The sequence below is a fragment of the Dermacentor silvarum genome, chromosome 2, assembly GCF_013339745.2.
Source record: "Dermacentor silvarum isolate Dsil-2018 chromosome 2, BIME_Dsil_1.4, whole genome shotgun sequence".
Lineage (NCBI taxonomy): Eukaryota > Metazoa > Arthropoda > Arachnida > Ixodida > Ixodidae > Dermacentor > Dermacentor silvarum.
The window spans coordinates 184,549,362-184,571,937 of NC_051155.1; the positions used below are offsets into that span (position 1 = coordinate 184,549,362).

Here is a 22,576-nt window from a genome sequence, read left to right on the forward strand (position 1 = left end):
ATACAAGTCTTTGGAATCACAACTTTGGTTTCCTCGATAGGCGAAATTCTTCAGCTTAAGTACCAATTCATGTCCCTTCATTTGGTTGTTCCTTCTAAGTCCCTTAAACTGCGTAAAGTAGCGACACTCACCTCCTACGCCTTCACTCCTCCTTGTTTCTCCTCTCTTTCGCTAGGTCACTCTACTTTCGCGCTCCTTCCTCGACCGTGGCGCCGCCTACATCGCTTGAGCGTAATATTGACACGTGCACTTGTTTATCTTTCACCGGCTAACAAATGTTAAACGTTATCGCTCGGCGCAGGACGCGCCTGCATGTATCGGAAGTTTCGCGAGCGTTATCGATGCGTATATCCGTTGTAACCGACGCTTATATAATCTGATTGAGTGTCGCGAATTTGTGTAGTACTTTCTGGAAGACGCGGGGCGGGCACCAGGGATTACTGTGGAACCTTCGATGACTCATGTTAAAAGCCGACGCGTTTCGCCGCTGATCAGATTTCTCTGATCGACGATCGCCGACTGTGTTCGCCACTATCGTTGTGCTCCTCGCCAGTCGGTAGTCGCTTTTCGGGCGAAAATGGCGATGGAGCGCGATCATAAACAAATGCGGCGTGACGGCCCACGTGATTCCATTAGGCCAATACCGACGCGGCGTCCGCCTCGGACAGGGCGTGCGAGGAGGAGGCGGCATTCTTCAAAGCGTGTCGCTACTTTTACCATGAGGGGCTTTAGTTTCCTCAGCTTCTCACATTTACCTTTTGGAAGCTGCCTGGAGCTCATTAACGCCGTCTGACCTAGCTCGGGTGGATGGTTACCACTGCTGTTCTCACACCATTCTGTGGGTCTCTTATTAGATTTGTCGTCCCAGACTGTCTGACAAGCTGAGAACTCTCTCATTAGTCAAAAGTAGCACATTTGGGCAACTCTGGGCAGAACCGGTACAAAAATCAAGGAGACTTTCTGCGGCCAGTTATTCATGCATATGAGTATAAGATGCTCATGTCACTGAACGATTCACATATAAAAACATGAATTTCTTTCCGTTGTCAAAGATGTAGGTTTGTGCCGTAGGTGTAATGTCTGAATTGCATTTTGGTCCAAGTGGCTGTTTTGTATCCCAGCCATGTTTCTCTTTCTGTTTTCGAGTAGCTTTTTAGAGACAATGCTCGATTTCTTCCTTATTTGTTTTGCGTTCTGCGTACTAAACCCAATTTACCGGGCACCCGTTGGAAGTCAGAAGTATTCTTCACGTGCTCCATAAACTTCCTGGTATGTTCGATCCGAAGGCTTCTGTAACTGTTTGAAAAAAAAAAAAAAAAATGACGCGAGAACGACGTTGGCAAGTGTTGCGCTGTGTTCGTGTTTTGTCAGGAGCTTTTTGGCAGTTTATTTCCATTCGTTTCGCCCTTAGCCATTGGCTCGAAGGCGCTGGCTCGAGTGTCGCCGCGCGGCCATTGTCGCTGTATAATCTTGGCACTCGGCGTGATTTGTGATTAGAAATCAAGAAAAACTAAGGAATAAGTAAAAGAAACGGATCATGAAGAAGTTGCTCGCATGACTTAACATCATGTGCTTCTAACGGCCCATAAATAGCATCGAACGGTTCGTCGTAAGCTTCCTTGATCAACGCGCATCCGACTGCTTTTGTTCGGTGGAAATCGTCATGGTGGGGCGTCATCGGTGCATCAGTATTTGCGTTTTCCTTTGTCCGGATGTCTTATTACACTGTCGACAGTGATTTACACACTTTACACGTCTCGAATTCGGAGTTTTTATCGTAGCGTTTTGTTTTTGGGGAGCTAACCTAGCAAGCAACGTCACTAGTGCTGCCATCTAGTGCGCGAACGCAGAAGCGGCGCGCGGTTGTGTTTCCCTTTCAACACTTGGTGGCCGTAGAACCGCGCTGTACAGCGATTCTTTCAGCAGCGTGGTGTCAAGTTTTCGTTCTGTGCAAAAATGTCCGAGCTTGTTGAACAGGACCCTCCCTCGAAACAATCGCTCAGGTTATGCGATCGAATCTCGAAGAGCTTTCCTAGCGTCACAGAACGCTATTACAAGCCACGATTTCTTTTTGGTAAGTTCGCCCGCTCCTGAGCCCTGTTGATTGCCGACCGTGTGCCAAACTTCACGTGGTCGTTACCGTGAAACGTCATTACTCTCCGCGATGCTGTACTACTCGGGTACTACTGCACTACCGGTGACGGAATTTCATTTTCAAATTTCGCTGCGCGTTTCGGTGCAGTATGTAGCCACAAGAGGATGAAGGGGCAATTGGGAACAATCGCTTGGCGGTGCGTCGCCTTCGTTCTTATTTTTTGCCCGATGGTTATACACATTTCGTAATTTCGGGTAAAACCACCGAAGGTGGCGTTTCGTGTCAAAAAGTGCGTGCTGCAGTGCTGCTACAGTTCACGCTTGTCGGTGCAAAAGCATTCGCGTTTGTACGTGTTGACGTGAGCGGCTGTGCATGTTAATCAAAAGGTTACGTATTACCAGCAAGAAGTTAAGTGTAACTTTGAGTGAACGAAGGCGGCAGTGAGTTGTAGGTTCGGAGAAGTGTTTCTTCATTTTGCCGTCGTTGGAGCAGGCTGGTGCCGAACGCTCGCGGTCTGAAAAAAAAAAAAAAGTTTTCGCATGAACCTCGTTAAATTAGGAAAGTACTCGACGACATCTAGGAAACAGACTCTGCTCGACTGCACAGCGTTGGACATAGGTTGGTTGACTTACGCTGACTTGCCAAAAAGGGCCTTTTTCTCTCGTGGTAGAACTCATGATCTGCTATCAGAATTTATCAAGCTCTTGATGTGCTGTGCACAGGTTTGGAAAACTTCGTCTACAAGCTTTAATAGTGCAAAAGTGCACAATAAATTGTGCAGACATCAAGATTTTCAACTATGTTGTACAAATAATTCATGTTTGCTTAGCGAAGTAAGAATCAGTGCATAAAACACTGCACTGAACAGGCGCGTTTAGTGCCTGTCCTGAGGCTTCTGAATGAATACACCGCTTCTTTACAAAAGCTGAAAGCTGGTTTGTTAAGCATCTGCCCTTCTAACACGGAAGTTGCAAAACACATTGAACTAGAATCTCGTAAAAGAAATTAAGTACAGTTTAATTCATTAAAGCTTTTATGTTGAAACATGGATGCGTACAGGAATAACGTTTTTGAAAGTAAAGGTAGCAGAATATGCCAAGTAATTAATATTGACCTCATGTGTAGCATCATGCAAGTTCCAAAGAAAGGAATGTGAATCACTCTGAGCTTGGTGGACATTTACTTTCAGTGAGCAGGCTACAGAGCTGTCAGCATATTAACAAAGCTATGACGTCCCGGGTGACATGTAAAGTGTTTAAGTGTGATCCTTCATGTGATTAATAATAAGGCTGAAACACTTGTCACAGGGAATGTTTGTTAATGAGCATTGTCTGCACTTATAGTGTCTACATATGTTGTAATATGGTGTCAACACTTAAAAGTAACAAATGTGTTGTGAAGTGCACGTATAAATGCATCAGGGTAAATGTGCATTACCCTCAAGTATTGCGATTACATCTTTTTCAATAAGTGTGAAGAGTCTCGTAGCTTTATGAAAAATTATTTTTTGGGAACACGTTACATGGGGCACCATAATCGACATTTTAACGATAGTAAGGGCCCCATGTCGCAAAAAATCCGGTGTCAGCGCCGACCATCGTTTGGCGAAAAATCATTACAAACCACAACCACGTAGGCCCTCCGTAGACACTAAATACTTCTTTTACCACCTAAGTTGCTCGCACTTTGTCTTACATTCTTTACAAACTTATTCCTCGTAATTTTGAGAATGACAGCCCACTAACAAATGTCATGAAACAAAACAATGGCAGCTCATGCATTTTATGTTAAATCTTCTCAGACTGAAATATTAAAAGTGCAAAACAATGACAGAAGATTGGCTCACGCAAGAGGCCGCGTTTCTACCAGAAAGCGTGCCTTCTTGCATAGCGTTCACCGCCAGCATTTCCCGGTAAACATTACGGTTACATAAGCTGCAGGTGCCGGGAAGCATGAGAAGCTGTCAAGGATCTTTGAATGCTATCGCATTCCACTCTTAAAGATGAAGCTTAAGCATTGTCTAAATTTTGCACAGGTTTGACAGACTGGTGTTTCAGGGCTTTTGTAATATTATGTGTAGCAGCCGGTAGTACCTGCCAATCACCGTGCAATTGACGACTCGTCAGCCTCCGACAAGAATAATGAAGTGCCTGCACTTCTTGCAGCTGCATGGCATGAGTGGAGTGCCCGAGTTCTAGGCAAGAACTAGAGACGCTCCAAGGATGTTGCACTATCGTGGCTGAGCATCTGCTGGACAGATATAGTCCATTTCCTGTCTCAAATACAAGCTATATAACTTGTGGCACGCCACCTTCATTCGTTGGCCAACGCTGCAAAATTGGTAACCTTCAGGCGATGAACTCGTACCAGAGCACCGAGCTCGAGCTGCCTGCCTGCCAAACATGACGTGATGTTTCATAGGAACATCTGCCGAAATTCTGGCCCTACGACCCACACCTCTGGCTGGCCTAGGCGAACAGCCCGTTCATCGCTGCAGAGATCTCGTTGCGGACACAGAGGTTCCATCACGTTGTTTCAGCCCTGCCACCCTAGATTGCTACCGAGTTACACAACTTGATTTTCACAGCTGCATAGTCCAACCCATATGCACCCTGATGTCCAAGCTTCTGTGGTGCACATCCGCTTCCGACGAGCTCCGACTGCAAATGATCCTGGCTGAAGATTGGTGGCTGTAAGCCTTCACAACTCCAGTGTCACCTTCAACAGTGTCTGAGAGACAAGACAGCTACTTATAACTATGACCTCCTCTGTGGGCTGTCTCTTCAGCACCTCCCATCCAGCGTTCGCATGGTGCTTGTGTCCACTTGGACTATCACTGCGTCAGCTCGTCCAGCCGGCCGAGTCATCATGGAAGTCGCCCTAATATTGACGATGATGTGCACAGCGCAACAGGGGACAAAGGACGAAAAGGAGCAACAGAGGCAAGCACTGACTTCCAACTTAACTTTATTATCGTAAACACACGCCTTAGCACACGTGATCACAACCTAAACCGCCGATGTATGATGCCAAAACTAAATGACATTGAAAATCTCCATCATTCCTTTCCTTCCTTTGACCGCTGTTGCGCTGTACACATTAAAGCCCCTTCATCAGCTTATAGCAGTGGTAGTAGTAGTAGTATGGAGGGGCTTTAGTGCACATCATCATGAATTACGAACAGGCAAGGTCTCGCATCTTGCCTAACATAGGCTACGTGGATGCCTCGTCCATGCTTGAGGAATGACGGAAACATACCACAGATGCCTAAAAATACATTGGAGGTATATGGCTTACCCATGGCCCCCACTACTTTGAACTATTTCTACTTGGTTTGGCAGCTGGTACAACATCTAGAAAGCCTGACTCGCTACCCTGCCCAAGTACATTTTCACACTGTTAGTTTATTCTGCATCGCCATTCCATTAGCGGGATAATATGGAGCAGCAATATTTACCATTATGACCTTGTAGGTCCAAATGGCAAAAGAGGTGGTTACATACTTTATAAAACCTCCAGATAATAGCACATTTCACCTTGACTATTTTCCTTGCCTAATTAAGGAGTCAGGCTGAACCTGAACCAAGAGCCATACCCTAATCAGTATTTTGGCTGGAACTGAAGCCAGGCTAAAATATTATATGAACGCACCAGAACCCCAACCAAATCTGAATGGAAAGAAATAAAAACAGTTATCAGTACTGAACAAGACTGTTCAAGCATATTGGGTGGTGCACGGAGTCGAGCAATTTATAAGCTAAGCAAAAAACAGCTTTCCTTGCACAGTTGGCCCCGCCTCACCGGTAGCCATTTATTAGAAGCAAGACATTATGTATGCACCTGTTGAGACAGGTACTGCCAAAAACTGCAAGCACATAGGCTGAGATGCTTGCTATTTTTAACTCGTGCCATGTTAGCTGGCCTTTATGGCGGAAACAGTTTTGGAGGGCCTTCGAAGGACTGCCAACTGTCTTTCAACTTTGTGTTTCAACCTCTCTGGCCACTCCAACACAAGCAGTAGAAAATGCACACGATATGCAGAGAAGAAAGGCGGGCTCACAGAGGCAACACAGTAAGCCAACTAGAGGAGCATGTAACCACACTGCTGGTGTGAGTGAATGTCACTGTCTCGACGAGCTTGGCATGTTGTCACCAGCGTCGGGATAATGTAGCGATGCTATTCTTATGCTATTCTCTTTCAGACTTTGTCAGTGATTCGAGTGGTGCTCCACCCACATTATTACTGGGATTAGCTGGCTGTGAATGGTGGATGATAAGAAAGGAATAGATTTGAGCAAAAGGGATCCTTTTCATTATATGGACCTAGTGGGGTCATGCGCAATAACGTTCAGTTTTGTTGAGAGATTCAATGAAACAGTGGAAAATAATTTTGAACATAAAGAAAAATGCTGTGTGGCATGCACATTGCTGCTCACCACAGCACTTCCATATGATACTGAAATTACATACATGGTGTGAGTGGAACCCCGTCAAAATTCACGGCAGCCAGTGTGAGCCATTAAGAAAAAATATGGTGAGTCGGACTTTCTCGGTACTATCGTTAGTCATTCATAGAGAGTGAGATCATGTCATGTGAGATGCTGCGTGTAGAATTGAAGTAAAGTCCTGTCTTTCTGACAAGGCACTGCTCTCGTGCACTCTCATAATGTCAGTGAAGAATGCATACTTTCCTGAGCCCGTGAGGTGTAAAATTTGCAATTGTGTTCCTTTATTTGTTTTGGGGAAGTTTCTTTTGCAGGGGGGGGGGGGGGGGGGTGCCTTTATAAATAATGTTTCACCCATGGTGATCGGGCACTATGCTTTTCCGTAGCTTTCTGGGGATTGTGATACATATGAAACAAGCTCTCTCTCTATTCAAAAGTATTTTTCTTTTTTCCTCATAGGTATTCACTGCTTGTCATCACATTGCATGTTTAATGGCTGGTATTTTATCGTTATTTCATCTTTTAATTTGTCAATGTAATTGCCATGAAGATGCTTTATTTCCTGTGGAGTCTTGTCACTAAATTGCAATTGTCAATTTGTGCAGGAACTATATGACACTCTATTTTAATGAGCATTGCTGGACTTCATCTTTACAAGATACCCAATTTCGTGCGATTATTACACATTGATAATATTATCACAAACGTATTATTAAATGGTGCTATTCACGACTCGAAGCAATGAAGGATATATGTCTGTCAGCCTCTACTATTCTAACTTTGCTGCTGATGCTTGTGTGCTGCGTCGAAAGCTAAACCATCGTAAATGAATTGCTTGCATATCCCACAAAAGGTGTGCGCTCAAGGCAAACTTTAAGTGAAATCATCCTCCACTCTCTTGCCTGAACAATCTTACGAATTTTAATGTTCGTAGGTTAGCAGGTATGCATTTGCCACCTTTGTTTCTCTCGTTCTTATGTATGTGTGTTCAATTTAAAATGCATAAAGCCCAGCCAGACAACTGAAATCAAAGCTTGAGGAAACTAGTAGGTTTTCAATAGCTATGGAACACTAAATTTACATGCTTGAAATCATCTAAAACATTGTCCTGTTCTTCATGTGCCATGCCATTGAAGTCCTCTCTTAGTGCTTTGAGATCAAAACTTGTAGACACAGTCAAGTTGACAGCCTACATGCACCATGTCACATGATATCATGAGGGTGAAAAGCATTGTGCTGAACCGGTCTTCAAACTAGTTCGATGTTCTGAACAGGTTCGCGAACCATTATTGTTTATTTCCCAGAATCGAAACTGCAGTGGATTTAAATCAAAGCTAATTGATCCTTCGCCATCAGCATTTTTTTCATTTCAGCACCCTGTTTCTGACACAATATTTTAAATTTGAAACATATGTTTTATTCACTTTGTCTGTACACCTAATACTTCATCAAAGATACTTTTGATGAATCATTAAAGGTGAACAAAGGTAAGACCATGAATTTGATTTCAAAAACTATTTAGGTGGCTGACTTTGAACTGCAGCACCTCATAAACATTGACAAAGTTTGAAGGGATCCAGTGATCTAGGTAAGCTTTTATAACGTTCAGCAAGTACTGAGAGGTGCGGAGTGCAAGTACTCGCAGAAGCAGGGCATAATGAGCAAGCTGGCTTCAAGCAAACTTCTGCTCAATCTGTGCTGTGGATTCACAGCTGGATAGCCTTGCTGTGGTCCCTCTTATCCAATTTTTTTGGCATTTACAAAATGCAAAAGAACTTAGAGCGACACAAGTGGAAAGCACTGGTTTGGTGGCACAGGAGATAGCTCAACATGCTTAATCATTAATGAGTTCATTCATGGAGCTTTCATAAGCCCAACTTTGTGTGGCCCAGTGAAGGTGTGTCCTCTGTACTTCAGCAGAGAATAATACCATGTGGCAGACTGGCATGTTTTCCAGAGAGTCTGCAGTGTTGCAATGCTCTAGGTATTCTCTGAAGTAAAAACCTGAAACTGGCTGCAATAAAACAAGGATAATCATCATCATTCTATTTATGTCCACTGCAGGACAGAGGCCTCTCCCAGTTATCTCCAATTACCCATGTCTTGCACCAGCTGGATATGCTGGAGTAAATAGATGTTTGATGTATACTTAAGAATAGTGCAAACACAAAGATACAAAGACAACATGACAAGTTCTAGCTGCTGATTTTACTTCAGTTATTTGGAAGGCCTCCATTAACTCGCTAGCAATCTGGTCGGGACTTACCAACAATTGTTGTGCCCACAACATGCAACATTCAAGAGCGTGCACCATGGTGGCTGTCGTGCACCAACTAGGCCAACATGTGTATCATTTGGATGTTGAGTACCTTGATTATGGTGTTAGTAGTTAGGAGCATTTAAGGAGAAAATGCTGAACTGCAAACTTTTCTTTCAATAGTCAGTATTGTCTCATGATTCATAAAACTCTTTTTCGCTTACATCCAAGTGGAAATGATGCTCAAGTTTAGCTGCAGTGATGATTGGCGAGGCTTCTGTGTTCTTTTGATTTCAGATGCAAATGGAAAGAAAGGACACGATCAGTGTGCATTGTTCCACTCAAACAGGTGCAGTAACACTTCTGATCTGTGACTTGTGCACTGTCTCCTAAATTGGCATCAACATATTTGTAAAATTTGTGTGAACAAGTGCAATGTGCACAGCACCTACCCATGATTGTCTAGGCAACATGTAAGTGTGCCTCTGGCAATCATGACTGGTGTAAATTGTTTGACATGCTGTGAGCAGACCAGAATTACTAGTAAAATACTGTGCAGTCTTTCAGCTGCAATGTCAACTCCTCTCTGATAGGTAGCATCACAAATGGTGTGATGTCCGCTGTGGAGGTGCTTTGTCATTAGTAATAATCTTGCAATCAACCTGGTGATGTCAGTTGAGATAGTAGCACCATGGCTAGGGCCAGGATTGGACTTTCGGCTGTGAACATGCTGCCAACATGCTGTGAATGGTGCCAACTTTATGTAGAGTTCTAAAGCATTTTCACACCTCTCCATAGGCTTGCAGGAACTATATGCATGCCAGAGTGAAAATGAATATCGAGAAATGAGCACTGCGTTGAGCATAGAGAAATTTTGAATTGCTGAGAATGATTGTAGCTTGTCTGTTCATTGCAGGTTTATGAAGAAATTCTTGTGTAAGAATATTCCTTATATACTGCCTTACATACGACACTCAACAACCAGCTTTTTGACTAGACATTGTTCAAGAACACTGTTAAAGGGACTGCCGAATGGCCTGAGCAGCTCGAAAAATTTAATTAAAGGTACCATATTTAAATAAAGAAGTTAATTATCTGTCACAGGACAAATGATCGAACTAATAATTATAAAATATGTTGATGAAGACAGCTCCACATGCATAAGTCAAGTAACATTATACAAGTTTTGTTACATATGGTGTTATTTTTTTTATTTTGCACGGTTTTCTAACCACGTCGGGTACTTGACTGTTGGTACATCCCCTGTAATTTTAGCAGTCTCTGCAAGAACAAGGAACAGCTTACAATTAAATAAGACTCTAGACAGCCCACAAAATTAAGTCCCGAATATGCCACTGGTACCACAGTACTGCAAACTGTTGTGGACACCTTACATTTCAAAACTATAGCCTGTTTTGTCTACTGGAATGTGTCGCTCTTTTCTGTTAGCATACATGGTTTCCTATGTATATTTGCTGCCCCAGAAAAACTGCACTGGTGTAGTCCCCAACATGATGCATGCAATGGACTCCGAGACTTGCCTGTCTTAAAGGGTCACTGAAACACTTTTGAAGCATGGTAAAGAAGGGTTCCCGATCTGTAGGCAATGCTTGCTGTAAACATGCATGCCAAATATTATTCTGGTGCATTCAGCAAGAAACCTGCAATCTTGCACAATATATCGCTTGCTCTCCGGGGATTTTCAAGGCCTCCCACTCCATTTCCACTGTTTGTTATGTCAACGATAACATTACAAGCAATTGAGCGAATATTCCTGACCGTGAATTACTCGTGAGCAAAAAGCTCCCACACACATGCACACCCTTCCATATCTTCTTGTTTCGTAGGAAACAAGGAAGTGGTGGCTGTTAACACGTCCTGCCCACCCTGTCACTGCTGCTTTGTTGCTCTCGGGCACTTTTTGTCAGGCTCCAATGTTGAAACGGTACTTTAAGTACACTGTAAAAAGATGGAAAAAAAAAAAACAGAGCAGTAAGCAGGGCATTGTTATCTTCACTGGCTCAGCTGAGAGGAATTCATGAATTAACGGGGAAGGAAGGAATGGGGAAAGTTAAAATTGGGCTCTATGTCCATTTGCGCATTGTCTCTTCTCAAATTTTTCTGCTGTGATATATTAACTGAAAGGCATTGCACTTATTTCAATGTGTATTGCAAGTTTCCAAAAAAGTGTTTCAGTGTCCCCTTTAAACTAAAAGATAAGCAAAAGAAACTCAACCTGTGACAGTGAACTTGTATTCCCATTAAGACAAACTGATGGGGCTAATGAAAATTTGTTTGCCTTATCGTAAGTTTGTCTTAACAGTACTTTAAGTACACTGTAAAAAGATGGAAAAAAAAACAGAGCAGTAAGCAGGGCATTGTTATCTTCACTGGCTCAGCTGAGAGGAATTGATGAATTAACGGGGAAGGAAGGAATGGGGAAAGTTAAAATTGGGGCTCTATGTCCATTTGCGCATTGTCTCTTCTCAAATTTTTCTGCTGTGATATATTAACTGAAAGGCATTGCACTTATTTCAATGCGTATTGCAAGTTTCCAAAAAAGTGTTTCAGTGTCCCCTTTAAACTAAAAGATAAGCAAAAGAAACTCAACCTGTGACAGTGAACTTGTATTCCCATTAAGACAAACTGATGGGGCTAATGAAAATTTGTTTGCCTTATCGTAAGTTTGTCTTAACAGTAATTATTCACAATACAACATAAACTATTCCTGGTGCAACTAAATGTCCATGTCACAAGGCAATAAATGAAACAGCATTAGAATCACAATTCAGATGTAGAAAGACATACCGTTAGGCAGTGTCCTCACCTTAATTATCAGCCTGCAATGGCACCTTGAGGAGTGCCTCAATTATTATTTCTAATGAATTGGTCCTGCTGGTTTCCACGTCATTGTCAATGCTGGTGTAGCTGCTTGTGCCTACAGAAACACTATTTGCTTCACATGCACTCAGCAAAGCTACCCTCACTAAGTCTACCAGTTTGGGCACCTCATTGAGCCAATAGACGTCAGGGGTGGTTGTAGAAGCTTGATTTAGCTAAATTAGTGTTAAGGTTTTCTTTTTTTTTTTTTCCGGTGGGGGAGGTCTATCGTAAACCAGTGACATGCAAACACATTGTTCCCAATATACGAAAATTCGGCTTAACTGAAATTGGCTTACAGAGGTCCTGAAACAAAACTTTCCAAACTAATCATAGGTGGCCTCACTATTAAAGTATGTCACCTTGCGAATCTCCTGCTGCAAAAATTTTTGAAATCCGTCAAGTATAAGTGGAGTTCAGACGTAGTCATCACACTGATGAGCGGCTTTCTCTCTCCTTTTATCTCCACTAGCGTGTAGTTGGCAAGGGTAGTTGGCAAGGGGACAAGGCTCTGCCCAAAATTCGAGCATCTCACAGGCGAGAGGGCTTGTCGCAGAACCTCGGGGTGGCTGCGGCATCTACTCTACGCAGCTTCATTTATTTCCTTTTCACTTATTTAGCTAAAAATTAGCAATAATGGTACTACAAAGAATGTATGTTCAAAAAGTGTTTCAGGGCCCCTTTAATGGGAGTCTGCTGTACATAAAAAAATTGCAGAAAACATTGCGTTTCAAACTTAATAAACGCAGATCATGGTAAAAACAGCAGTCTCAAAATGCATAGTTTTTGTAAACTGCACAAATTGTGATAAATGCAAATGCACACTTGTAGAGAAGCTGCCAAATGAAAAACGAGCAGACCCACACACAAAGCGGCCAGAGAGTGCTATGGTCAGCTGCACAACCAAGATGCATTAAGAAAGTTTGAAGGTGCCCTGTGTGCTTGATAACAGTGGGAACTTTTGCTTGGGGAAAGAATCTTCTCTAAAGAAACACAGTTGGAGACCAACAAGGGAATAGTCGGGAAAGCGCACTGCATGTTTCCATGCATGTGTGGGAGTGCAAATATTTGAAAATTTCAAATAACGAATAAAATAGTCGGTATTCTTAAATACAAATATACATGGAACAGTTTCCAAGTAGTTTGAATCCCTTATTGTGTGCCGTCAAACATAAAATTGAAGCAAAAGTGCAATGAATTTCATCCAGTCACCATTGTAGACATAAAAAGCGAGAAATTACAAATTGAAGCACACTATACACCATTCAGGGAGCCAGACTTTATCCTGAACCACGATTATTTGCACTCTCTTGAAGATTTCCTAGTGTGCGAACAAACTGTCTATTTGTTCTGAATGCGCCATTTGAACTTTTAATAGTTTCCTACGTGCCCTGTTGTGACCGAAAATTGCCAGCCCTGTGAATACTGGGATGTGAAAATCGTTTTATATTAATGGTGAGAACGAATGTCTCTTATGTGAAAGGTATTCGATGTTCAATTCGACTTGCTTCTGGCACTATTCATTTCATATTCTATTTGGTGTCAAAAATTACTGCTCGCACTCCTCTAGGTGCATGTGCTGCCAGTCTAGCTTCACACATATGTGCTACAGGCTGAACACAATGTATTTGTTGCCTGCCCATGCTGGTACAGCCATACAGCAAGTAGCACGTGGGCTCATGCACAGCTTCAGTAGCAGTGACTTTGCTTGGTGGACAGGTCATGGCTTCAAACTTTACAAAGACATAGTCCAGCAGTCACATATGGGTCAGTATGGTGTAGGAGGACATGTTGCAACATGACAAGTCAAGTGTTAGGGTAACACTGGTCTCAATCAGGAGAAGCCAAAGTCAAGTGACCTGCTTTCTGGTTGTCCCATATGCCAACATTCCAGGAGATTGGCTGGCCAGTAACAACTGTGCAAGATCTCATATAGCGGGCAGTGGTTACAGTGCTGATATTTGCTTTTGAAAGGCAGAGCACAGAATTTGGAGAAAGTTAAAAGATTAGTATCAGAAAGTTCCTCAGATATTTCAGAGGTATGTCCACTGTGGCTTTATTACCTGTAGTGTTTTGAAACAGTGACCTGTCAAATTGTCATTGACATGGTATTACACAGTGTGTAGCATTACACCCTGCAGCACTTTTTGAGTACAATGAACGAAGAGTGTTATTTTCATTTTTTTGGTTCGCAAGTCAGCACGTGCATGCATTTGGGTGCATAACATGACCATATACGCTTACACACTATGTTGAAATGTGCAATTAAATGGTTCCATATAGAGGTTAGATATGGGGCAGAAACTTGGAGGTTAACCAAGAAGCTCGAGAACAAGTTAAGGACTGCACAAAGAGCAAATAAACAATAAATGTTAGGCCTAACGTTAAGAGACAGAAGAGAGTGGTGTGGATCAGAGGATAGTCGATATTCTAGTTGACATTAAGAGGAAAAAATTAAGCTGGGCAGGCCATGTAATGCGTAGGATGGATAATGGGTGGACCATTAGAGTTACAGAATGCATACAAGAGAAAGGAAGCGCTGTTGAGGACGGCAGAAAACTAGGTGGGGTGATGAAGTTAGAAAATTTGCAAGTGCAAGTTGGAATCGTCTAGCGCAAGACAGGGGTAATTGGAGATCGCAGGGAGAGGCCTTCGTGCTGCAGTGGACATAAATATAGGCTGATGATGATGATGATATATAGAGGTGTATTACAAGAAACACTTAACTTGCATATATTTCAGCAGTGAATGAGCTGGTATAATCGGTTGTGCAGGAGTTAATACTTTTCTTTTATTTAAAGTTTCAGAGATTGCAATGCATTTGTAAAATTTTGGACCCACTGTGATGGCATAGTGAGTCTGGCGTTGTGCTGCTAAGCACAGAGGCTCAGGGGATCAAATCTCGGTTACAGCGGCTGCGTTTCGATAAGGGCAAAATGCAAAACCACCCGTGTTCCATGCATTGGGTGCATGCTAAAAAACCCCAGTTGGTCAAAATTACTCCGGAGCCTCATAATCATATTGTGCTTTTGGCACGTCCCTTGAACAGAACGTTTTTGGGTTTTAATGTCAATATCTTGTCTTTAATTGGATGGTCTATTCAGCTTAATTATATGTAATTATTTAATACAGCTGTTGTTGCATTTAAGGATTGGTTTCCGAGAACCTATTCAAGCTTTGGCTTACCTGGATGCTTACATAGATACAGTAAAAGATTTTCAGAGGCTTCTATTATGCCCTCTTATTATCTGTTCGTAAATGTGGCTGCAATGTGGCCACTAGTGTGTGGCTACTTATAAACAAGTTATAGCTGTCTAATCTTCCTTGATTGCTCATGAAATAACATGCTCACAGAGTGTTCTTAGGATATTTATTATGAGTCTATTAGTGATGTAATCAGTTGCACACATTCTTTCAGATAATAGTCAGAAGATGCAAGTTTCACTGGATAGTTACAGCATCTTAAGCTTGGCTGCAATGCATTTCATGCTAGTTCTTAATATTTTGCATGTTCTAATGGTTTGTTATGGGCAGTTCTTGCTGGCTACTTTCTGTACAAACTATAGACACCTTCAATGTTTACACACAGAGATCCCAAAAAACTACCAGTTTTGCCCTTGAGACAGCCTGCTAAATTTAGCATGTAATGAAGGCAATAGAAAATTGTAATAGTTTACAAATATGTAAGACCCTCTAGTAGGCACCAATTTTGTTACTCAGTTAAAACATTGTTCAATGAGTGAATTTTTCTTCGAAGTGCGCAAGAAAGCTACATACATGGGCTTGATGCACTTGGTGTGTTTCATATTTTTATTTTCTTATTATTTGAACACATGAAGAACATGACATAATAGTCCAGCAGAAACTCACTAGGTTGAGAGAAGTAATTAAATGGAAAATCAGACGTCCACCCAATCGTAGCAATTGCTACAAAGGAAACCCACACGGATTCCTCGAAAGAAAAAGCCCTGCAGTTGAAGAAAAATGGGTGTCCTTTGTAGCAATTTCTACGTTTGGGTGTATGTCTTTTCCCATTTAGCATCAAGAACATATACATATATTGCTGCCTATGAGAAAAAATACTTTTTCTTGGCAACTTTGGCTGCCAAAAAATGCACAACTGAAAGTTTTCTGGGGTCACAAGCATATTGCTGCTACAGCACAGATAAAAAATGTTATTCTTGCTTGAAGAATGACACTCCAACATTCAAATATAATTTGTTGAAAGACCGAATCAGAATTTCTGAAAGCCATTGAAATACACATCCTAAATGTCAAGCAAGTTTGAGAAAACATATTCAGCCATGTCTGAGCATCTGTCACTAGACACCTACGTGATGTCCACGTTAGAGGAACCAACATACTGTTAGATGTACGTTTCCTTTATTCGGTATTATAAAACAAATGTTTGCAACAAGGATCGATTTTTCTGTCATCTTAGGGTCTCAAATAACACAGATTTGTCTTTCAAAGTGTAATAAATATTTACTAACAGAAATAAACCTTTCCCACAATGTCAGTAATATAAATGTTTTTGTTTGTGACCAAACACTTTTGAAGGGAAATCCTAGCTTTTTAATTGTACTCAGCATTAACAAAAGTACAAACTAAGTTGTTTTATGATAATAGTTGCAAAATACTGGCAAGCAGGAAAAGTGCAAAGAATGTCCTGCTCTTGTTGAAAGAGGAACTGCATAAAAATGAATAAGTTATGGAAATAGTGAGCAAAAGAAGGCCTTTGTTATTGCATCAAAATTCATAATGAAGCTTTTATTAACATCAGAAATATATTTGACTACGGTGAAACGCAATAGATGGGACTAAAGGAAGGCAAGAGAGATGGGACAAGTGCTTTAAATATATTCTTGAGACACATGTCCCCTTCTAGTGCTCTTGTAAACGACAGTTTCAACATATAATGCCATGTTCAGCATCTGGCAAACCAAAGTCAAGTACACTGATAGAACTTTTTCACCATGGTGACAAAGCGTGCTTGAAAGCATGATTTAGTGACCTTGTATACTTTACCTTAGGAAATAAGTGCACACCATCATTGTCCGCATAGTGAATACTGATCAATCTTCTGTCTGCTTTTCAGAATTGTGCTTGTTACACTGGCTCCGTCTCACCCCATTATAAGAGAGAAGAAGACGGTCACAAAGGTTGATTATCAAGTAAATGAGAAATTAAATCGCCTCAACAATCAAGTGTCTGGGAAATGGAAGAAGGTGAGCTCATATACCATTGGCACTTTCACAATGAAGCTCAGGTTATGGCATTGCTTTCTGCAGCTTGGTGTGGCAAAAGGTTGCCAGCTATATAGTTCTGTTTGAAAACAGTACTTCTTGTAAGTGCACACTCATAGTTGGCTATGAATTTATTTTTATTATCCAAATTTTTCATTGTCGTAGTTGTCTTGTCATTGTAGCATGCTTTCCTTTTAAAAAAAGTTTTGCTTTGTGTAGTGGGGAGCTATTTTGAAGTGCTTTTTCATCATATTTAGCATAAGCATTTTTAATCTTGTACAGGTGCATGCTAGACGAAGGTAGCTAAAAATGCTAAATGAATCATGTTGCTGTAGTTACCACTTTATTACAGGACACTCACCACAAGGGTTATGTAACAGTAGGTTTACGGGAACTTGTTTTATGAATTATTATTTTAAAAATATAATTAGTTCCTCTGCACAAGAATAAAACACTCGGGGTAGGCATCGGACGCATCGTATTTTAATGCCGTAAGTCATTTTGTGATAGTTTTCATATGTGCCTCCACCAAGTCTGTTATTGTGCTAGTTAATAAAAAATTTAACCAAAGGTCTGTCGCTAATGCACCAGGCTTCTGCGGAAGAGGAAAAGGTGAAAGAATTGGTCAGGATTGATTGTGGAACTCACTGACACATACTTATTGGCACCTTACTATGATGTACTGACTAGTTGTTGATCAGAGGTAGTAGATTCAGGTGCTATGCACACATGGCTCATGGTGCAAAGGAACTAAAATGCATGAAATTTTAACTTGACAGAGCGAATGACACAAGGACAGATTATTGTTGGTGTTTGCATATGAAATCAGTTGTCAATATTGGCACAGTGTATTGTGTTCGTATTTGCATTGCTGTGATGCCTGTGAATCATTGAAACCACACTGGCATTAGCATGCATCGTGGACTGACTGCATTAAGAATTACACATTTGTCGTGCTATGATTGATTGATGTTTCTAATAATGATTAGGTGGGAAGTGGCTGCCTGTGATGAAGATGCAATGAAAATTTTGCATCACTTCTTTACGACATATTTATTTTGTATGATGAGACTTTTCAGCCTGGTTAATAGTTTGCTACCTTGTTTGTAGGGTGGCCAGAAACTACAAAAGGAATCTGCATTATGTATCGTTACCTGCTCAGATGGAGAGATCTATACAATAACAAGCACAGTTCCTGGCAGCCTAATAGAAGTTAATGACCATCTGACCACTTCACCAGAGCTTTTGACTGAAAAGGTGATAATTTTGTTCCTTTGTTTTTTGTATTGACTGCTGTAACTTTGGATTTTGTAGTAAGTGTATTGTTTGCATTCTTACTGACCATCCTAGGAGAGAATAGGAACAGGTAGAAAATTTGAAAGTGGCTAAGTGCTTGTTATCTCTGCACATTTATATGAAGCCACTTAGGTTGAGGACCAGCTCAGGTGACGTAGGTCAAATGATGTAAAGTGGAAGCATTTGATTTGTTGTATTGTGCATTGCTGCTCTGCTATTACTTCTTAGCTTAGTTTTTAGACTAGCAAACATTACATTTGCTTCTGCCATGACACACTATGTTGTGCTACAAGACTTATTGCTTAACCACGGTTCTTAAACAACATAGCACATTTACTGGTCCCAATCTGTATTATAAAAGCAAAGCTCTCTCTGCTTAGCCCACCACTTTGTCGCATCTTTCAGTATCTCGCAAGACATATATATATAGGTAATATAAGCACTGCACGCTAATCTTTAAAGTAGTGCCCGTGCATGCAGCTCTGTTGCGCGTGACAAAACAATAACAACACAAAACATGCACATTTATAATGTCTCCTCATAGGTATTTCTAATGCACACAGACATCGTAATGGAATAGCGCATGACATTGAACGGTTTCTTTGAAATTTCTTATATTTGGCCTACAGCCCTATTCTCGGGCCACAGCATATGTGGCAAAGCACATGTGCCCATTCCTGGCCAGTCCCGAAGTATGGGTATGTGCCACTGTGATACATGGGGTACAGACACCTTAAATGTACTCACATATGTGTCATTCCCTCTGCATACACCTCCTCCACACCATTCTTCCTCCGACAGGAATCGAATATTGCCAACATCTTGTAGTGTACATCCATCTGAACTAGTGGTTACATTGTGGCATAGCTTGGGAACAGCGTAGTGCATAAACATGCACTACAGCATTGTAGCATAAACATGCAACAGCTTTGTACGAGATTACATGTTGCATAAAATGAAATTAGAGGCAGTTTTACGCATTGCATTTATTTGTATATAACGTTTAATTACCTGCCCTACGATAGCTTCACTTCACAGATTCCAATGTGCATTTTGGTGTGCAAAATTATTTCTACTTTGGCTTTCATCTCCAGTCTGATCTTATTCATATGACAATTACATTCATAGCTTGCATTGACAGCACAAAACAGATTACGAAACATAAATAAAGAAGGCTATTAACAATGGCTTTGCATATTGCTTTGTCAAAAGAAAAAAGAAGTAACTTTGTGTTGAAATGTAACATAAATCATAATCATTGAAGTTTTTTTAATATTTAGGCAAAAAAAATTGTGTGGTTACGCCAAGATGTATTTCTATGAATAACACGTACTCACTGCTAGTCCACATTACAGTCGTAACCATTGTAACTTGCCTGTCGAATGACCTTGGAAGACGTTTGAGCTAGTTAGGAGCCAGTGGACAGGAGTTCTACTACCTGTTCTCCTGCATTCTATGCATTGCTTAACAAGGCAAAGAAAATTGCTTTAGTATTTGTGGTGATATATTGATTATCTAATAAAAGCTTGATAAGCATTGCATATGTGCTTTGCAGCATGTGTACTTAAATAAGAAAAGCATTTTTTTATGTGTTGATGTTTGTGGCTTGTTACATGCCAAGCACAGGAATATTATGTCTTGCAGAAAAAGCTATGTTTTCATAACCAAGACCATTAGTTCAAAGTGTGCTATACGATATGCAACTAAAGTATGCAAATGGTTAAACTCTTTCTTTACCATATTTCTTGTCCCATGCATTTGATTTATTTTCTTGACCGACCAGCCTAGCCATGCACCTCAAATTATCGCCGGAGCCTTTGTGTGCTATGTCCTGATATCCTAGTAAATAATAAGGCCATCTGAACAGGCTGTTTCACAGCAGTAAATGGTCAAACTCCTAGCCAAGCTTCTGCAGAAGGTCGTGCTGAATTCAATTGCATGCTTGTGTCCCAGAGAAAACTCCACATAACAGACATCATTTCTCGTAATGAGTTGTGCGTGCACAGTGGGCTTACGAATGAATAAAAGTGACCCACAGCAAGAAAAATTTTCATTGCACTCAGTATTACTGGAACAAAAGAATAAAGACATGCACTCTGCATTGGTGTGAATATAGTGAGGCATTGTCAAAGCTGCGAAGCTCTTTGGATGGAAAATTGGGCAACCAGACAGTTTTCTGAGTCATCACCGCTGCTTTCATTTAGGCCACAAGGCAATTTTGCATTTTTTTTATTTTAAAAATGTGATGCAAACTGTATGCCAAATTCATCAAAACATCTTGTTAGCGCTTTTACTTTCGGAAACCCCAGTTTGTGTAAAATATTGACAAATTTGACCAAAAATAAAAGTGGCAGTCTTCAGCTTTCATAGTGCAAGTGTTGCTTGAATTCTGAAATGAGTGCCTGGCAACTTGTCAAAACGATATAGATCCAATTGACTGACTTCTAGGGCAGCATAAGGAAACAGTCAAGAGAAATATAAATTCAGTGTGACTGCATACTCCTGGTTCCTGTGGGAAAAAGTAAAGACCATAGAACACTGTGCAGAAGCATCGCAGGGAGACATGTACTGTTAGATTAGTGGTAACATGCAGCCAGGTTAGCCTTCCTGTCTTTTGTCCCTTAATAAACAACACTTTCCCGTAATTGAACATTATGCGTCGCCGAAGAGAGCTTCCTCGACAAATCGTGTTTTGCAGTGGGGCTCTCGCAAAGGCTCCCATCAGTTTCAGTGCCATCACTGAGGCTACAGCATGAGGCCTGCCAGACTTGCTGTAATTTGGCACACTGAAAACTTGTTAGCCAACTCTGGAAATCATCATTAATGAAATACAAGCACTATTTCTGTGTTGTAAATGCTGACTTTAATTCTTGCAGCCATGGTCATCTGGCTACATTGCCATTGTTCTGCCTCCGCTAAAGTTGGACACAGTGCTGCTGGACACTATGACATCGCCCGAAGCTTATGTGGCAGCCAGGAGAGAGTTGATACCCATGTGCTACATCTCGGATGAAGAAATGTTTGTTCACCAACAATCGCCGCTTATTATGGAGGACGCTTAAAGGAATTCTTTGTGTAAGGTTTTGCTCTATTTATGTGCTGCAGTTATGCTTCCTTGTATTGCGCGTAGTGGAACTAATAAAGCGTCATTCCTTTTTCTTTGTTACTTCATTTTTTGGTGTCAAAATAGCCCCGTAACTCCAGAAATGTGAGTACATTGATTTTGGCTGGGCTTAACAAGGTTCATTTTAAAGCTGTACAGTACCGCAGTGCATGCGCCAGCTTCTTTGTGCCCTCTACACATAGGGAAAGGCTGATGGGTAATCATTCCTTGTGAAGGTAATACTGTTGATACTCCTGACAAGTGTTGAAAAGGTCTTCTAAGTAAAAATTAAGCACTTGCAATTTGAGACCTTTTATCTGCTGAAAGCAAGCTAGCTGTACTATCAAATTGGCACAGCTTAGATAAGTCAACGTACATGATTGCCATGTTTGCTGGTAACTATGAACCATATTTTCTGTTCACTGGTTAGTGTAGTAGCGTCTTTTAAAGGTATCTAATGCGGCGTTGTCATAAACACACATAGGTTTCAAGTGCATCATTTTCTACGTGTAACACAACACGGGAATGTTTTTCAAGGCACCAACTTGCCTTTAACGTCTTAAGCAAATCACTTTCCACGGGCTTCTTGGTTCGCTTGCTTGACGGTAACACTACTGTGCGAATACATGAAGGCAGGAAGAGAAATAAGCTGCATTCCATTCTGCTGCCTCTTTGTCCTTGTGAATTCATGAAGCAGCTACTAGTATTACCATCAAGGTCCTTTTAGCATTTAATATATATTGTGCTCCTTGGGTACGAAAATTGGCACCACATGTCTTGGTTGATGTCGCAGCAGGGCCAGATTTAGAGTATACATATAGAATAGCATCAGTGAGGGGCCCTTATCAAAACAAATAAAAAAATAAAAGGGAACAGGAGGAGGGTGCACTCAATATGCACTCAGTTTTGATTTCTAAAGCTAACATTTGAAGTCAAGGCTACATGTCAGGAGTGTCAGTATTAGAATCTCAATCTATTGTGCAATTGAGTAGCAAAGGTGTAACAAGAACATTGCAGAAATATGGAACAGCTTTACACGGCTGCCTCTGCACGTCTAAAAGAATCGCTGAAAGATATGTGTGCCCTCACAAAGGACAGAGGCGTGTCGTATTCATGAAGCGATGGTCAATTAAGATGACTATGCTGGTTTATATCTTCGCTGGATAAACCCAAGCATACTTTTCCTTAATTCAGGAGTGTTATCGCTTTAGTAGAACTGAAAACACTACCTTCTGAAACACACCTTGAAACATG

The 22,576-nt window shown here is 41.2% G+C and overlaps 1 protein-coding gene across 1 annotated transcript; it reads left to right on the plus strand.

Annotated features, from left to right (window-relative positions):
* The first annotated feature begins 1,877 nt into the window (after window positions 1-1,877).
* On the plus strand, window positions 1,878-21,378 carry LOC119442279 (protein Abitram). The gene is made up of 5 exons (XM_037707096.2): window positions 1,878-2,074; window positions 9,095-9,146; window positions 16,776-16,905; window positions 18,034-18,180; window positions 21,096-21,378. Exons 1-5 carry the CDS (start codon window positions 1,957-1,959, stop codon window positions 21,279-21,281), a joined length of 633 nt encoding a protein of 210 aa, XP_037563024.1. The 5' UTR covers window positions 1,878-1,956; the 3' UTR covers window positions 21,282-21,378.
* Window positions 21,379-22,576: the final 1,198 nt, after the last annotated feature.

Excerpts from the sequence above, each read along its gene's own strand:
- LOC119442279 (XM_037707096.2), top strand. The coding sequence starts at position 1,957 with ATGTCCGAGCTTGTTGAACAGGACCCTCCCTCGAAACAATCGCTCAGG. Across the intron at positions 9,147-16,775 it reads GCATTGTTCCACTCAAACAG|AATTGTGCTTGTTACACTGG; the intron begins GTGCAGTAACAC and ends TCTGCTTTTCAG. Across the intron at positions 18,181-21,095 it reads CAGAGCTTTTGACTGAAAAG|CCATGGTCATCTGGCTACAT; the intron begins GTGATAATTTTG and ends TAATTCTTGCAG.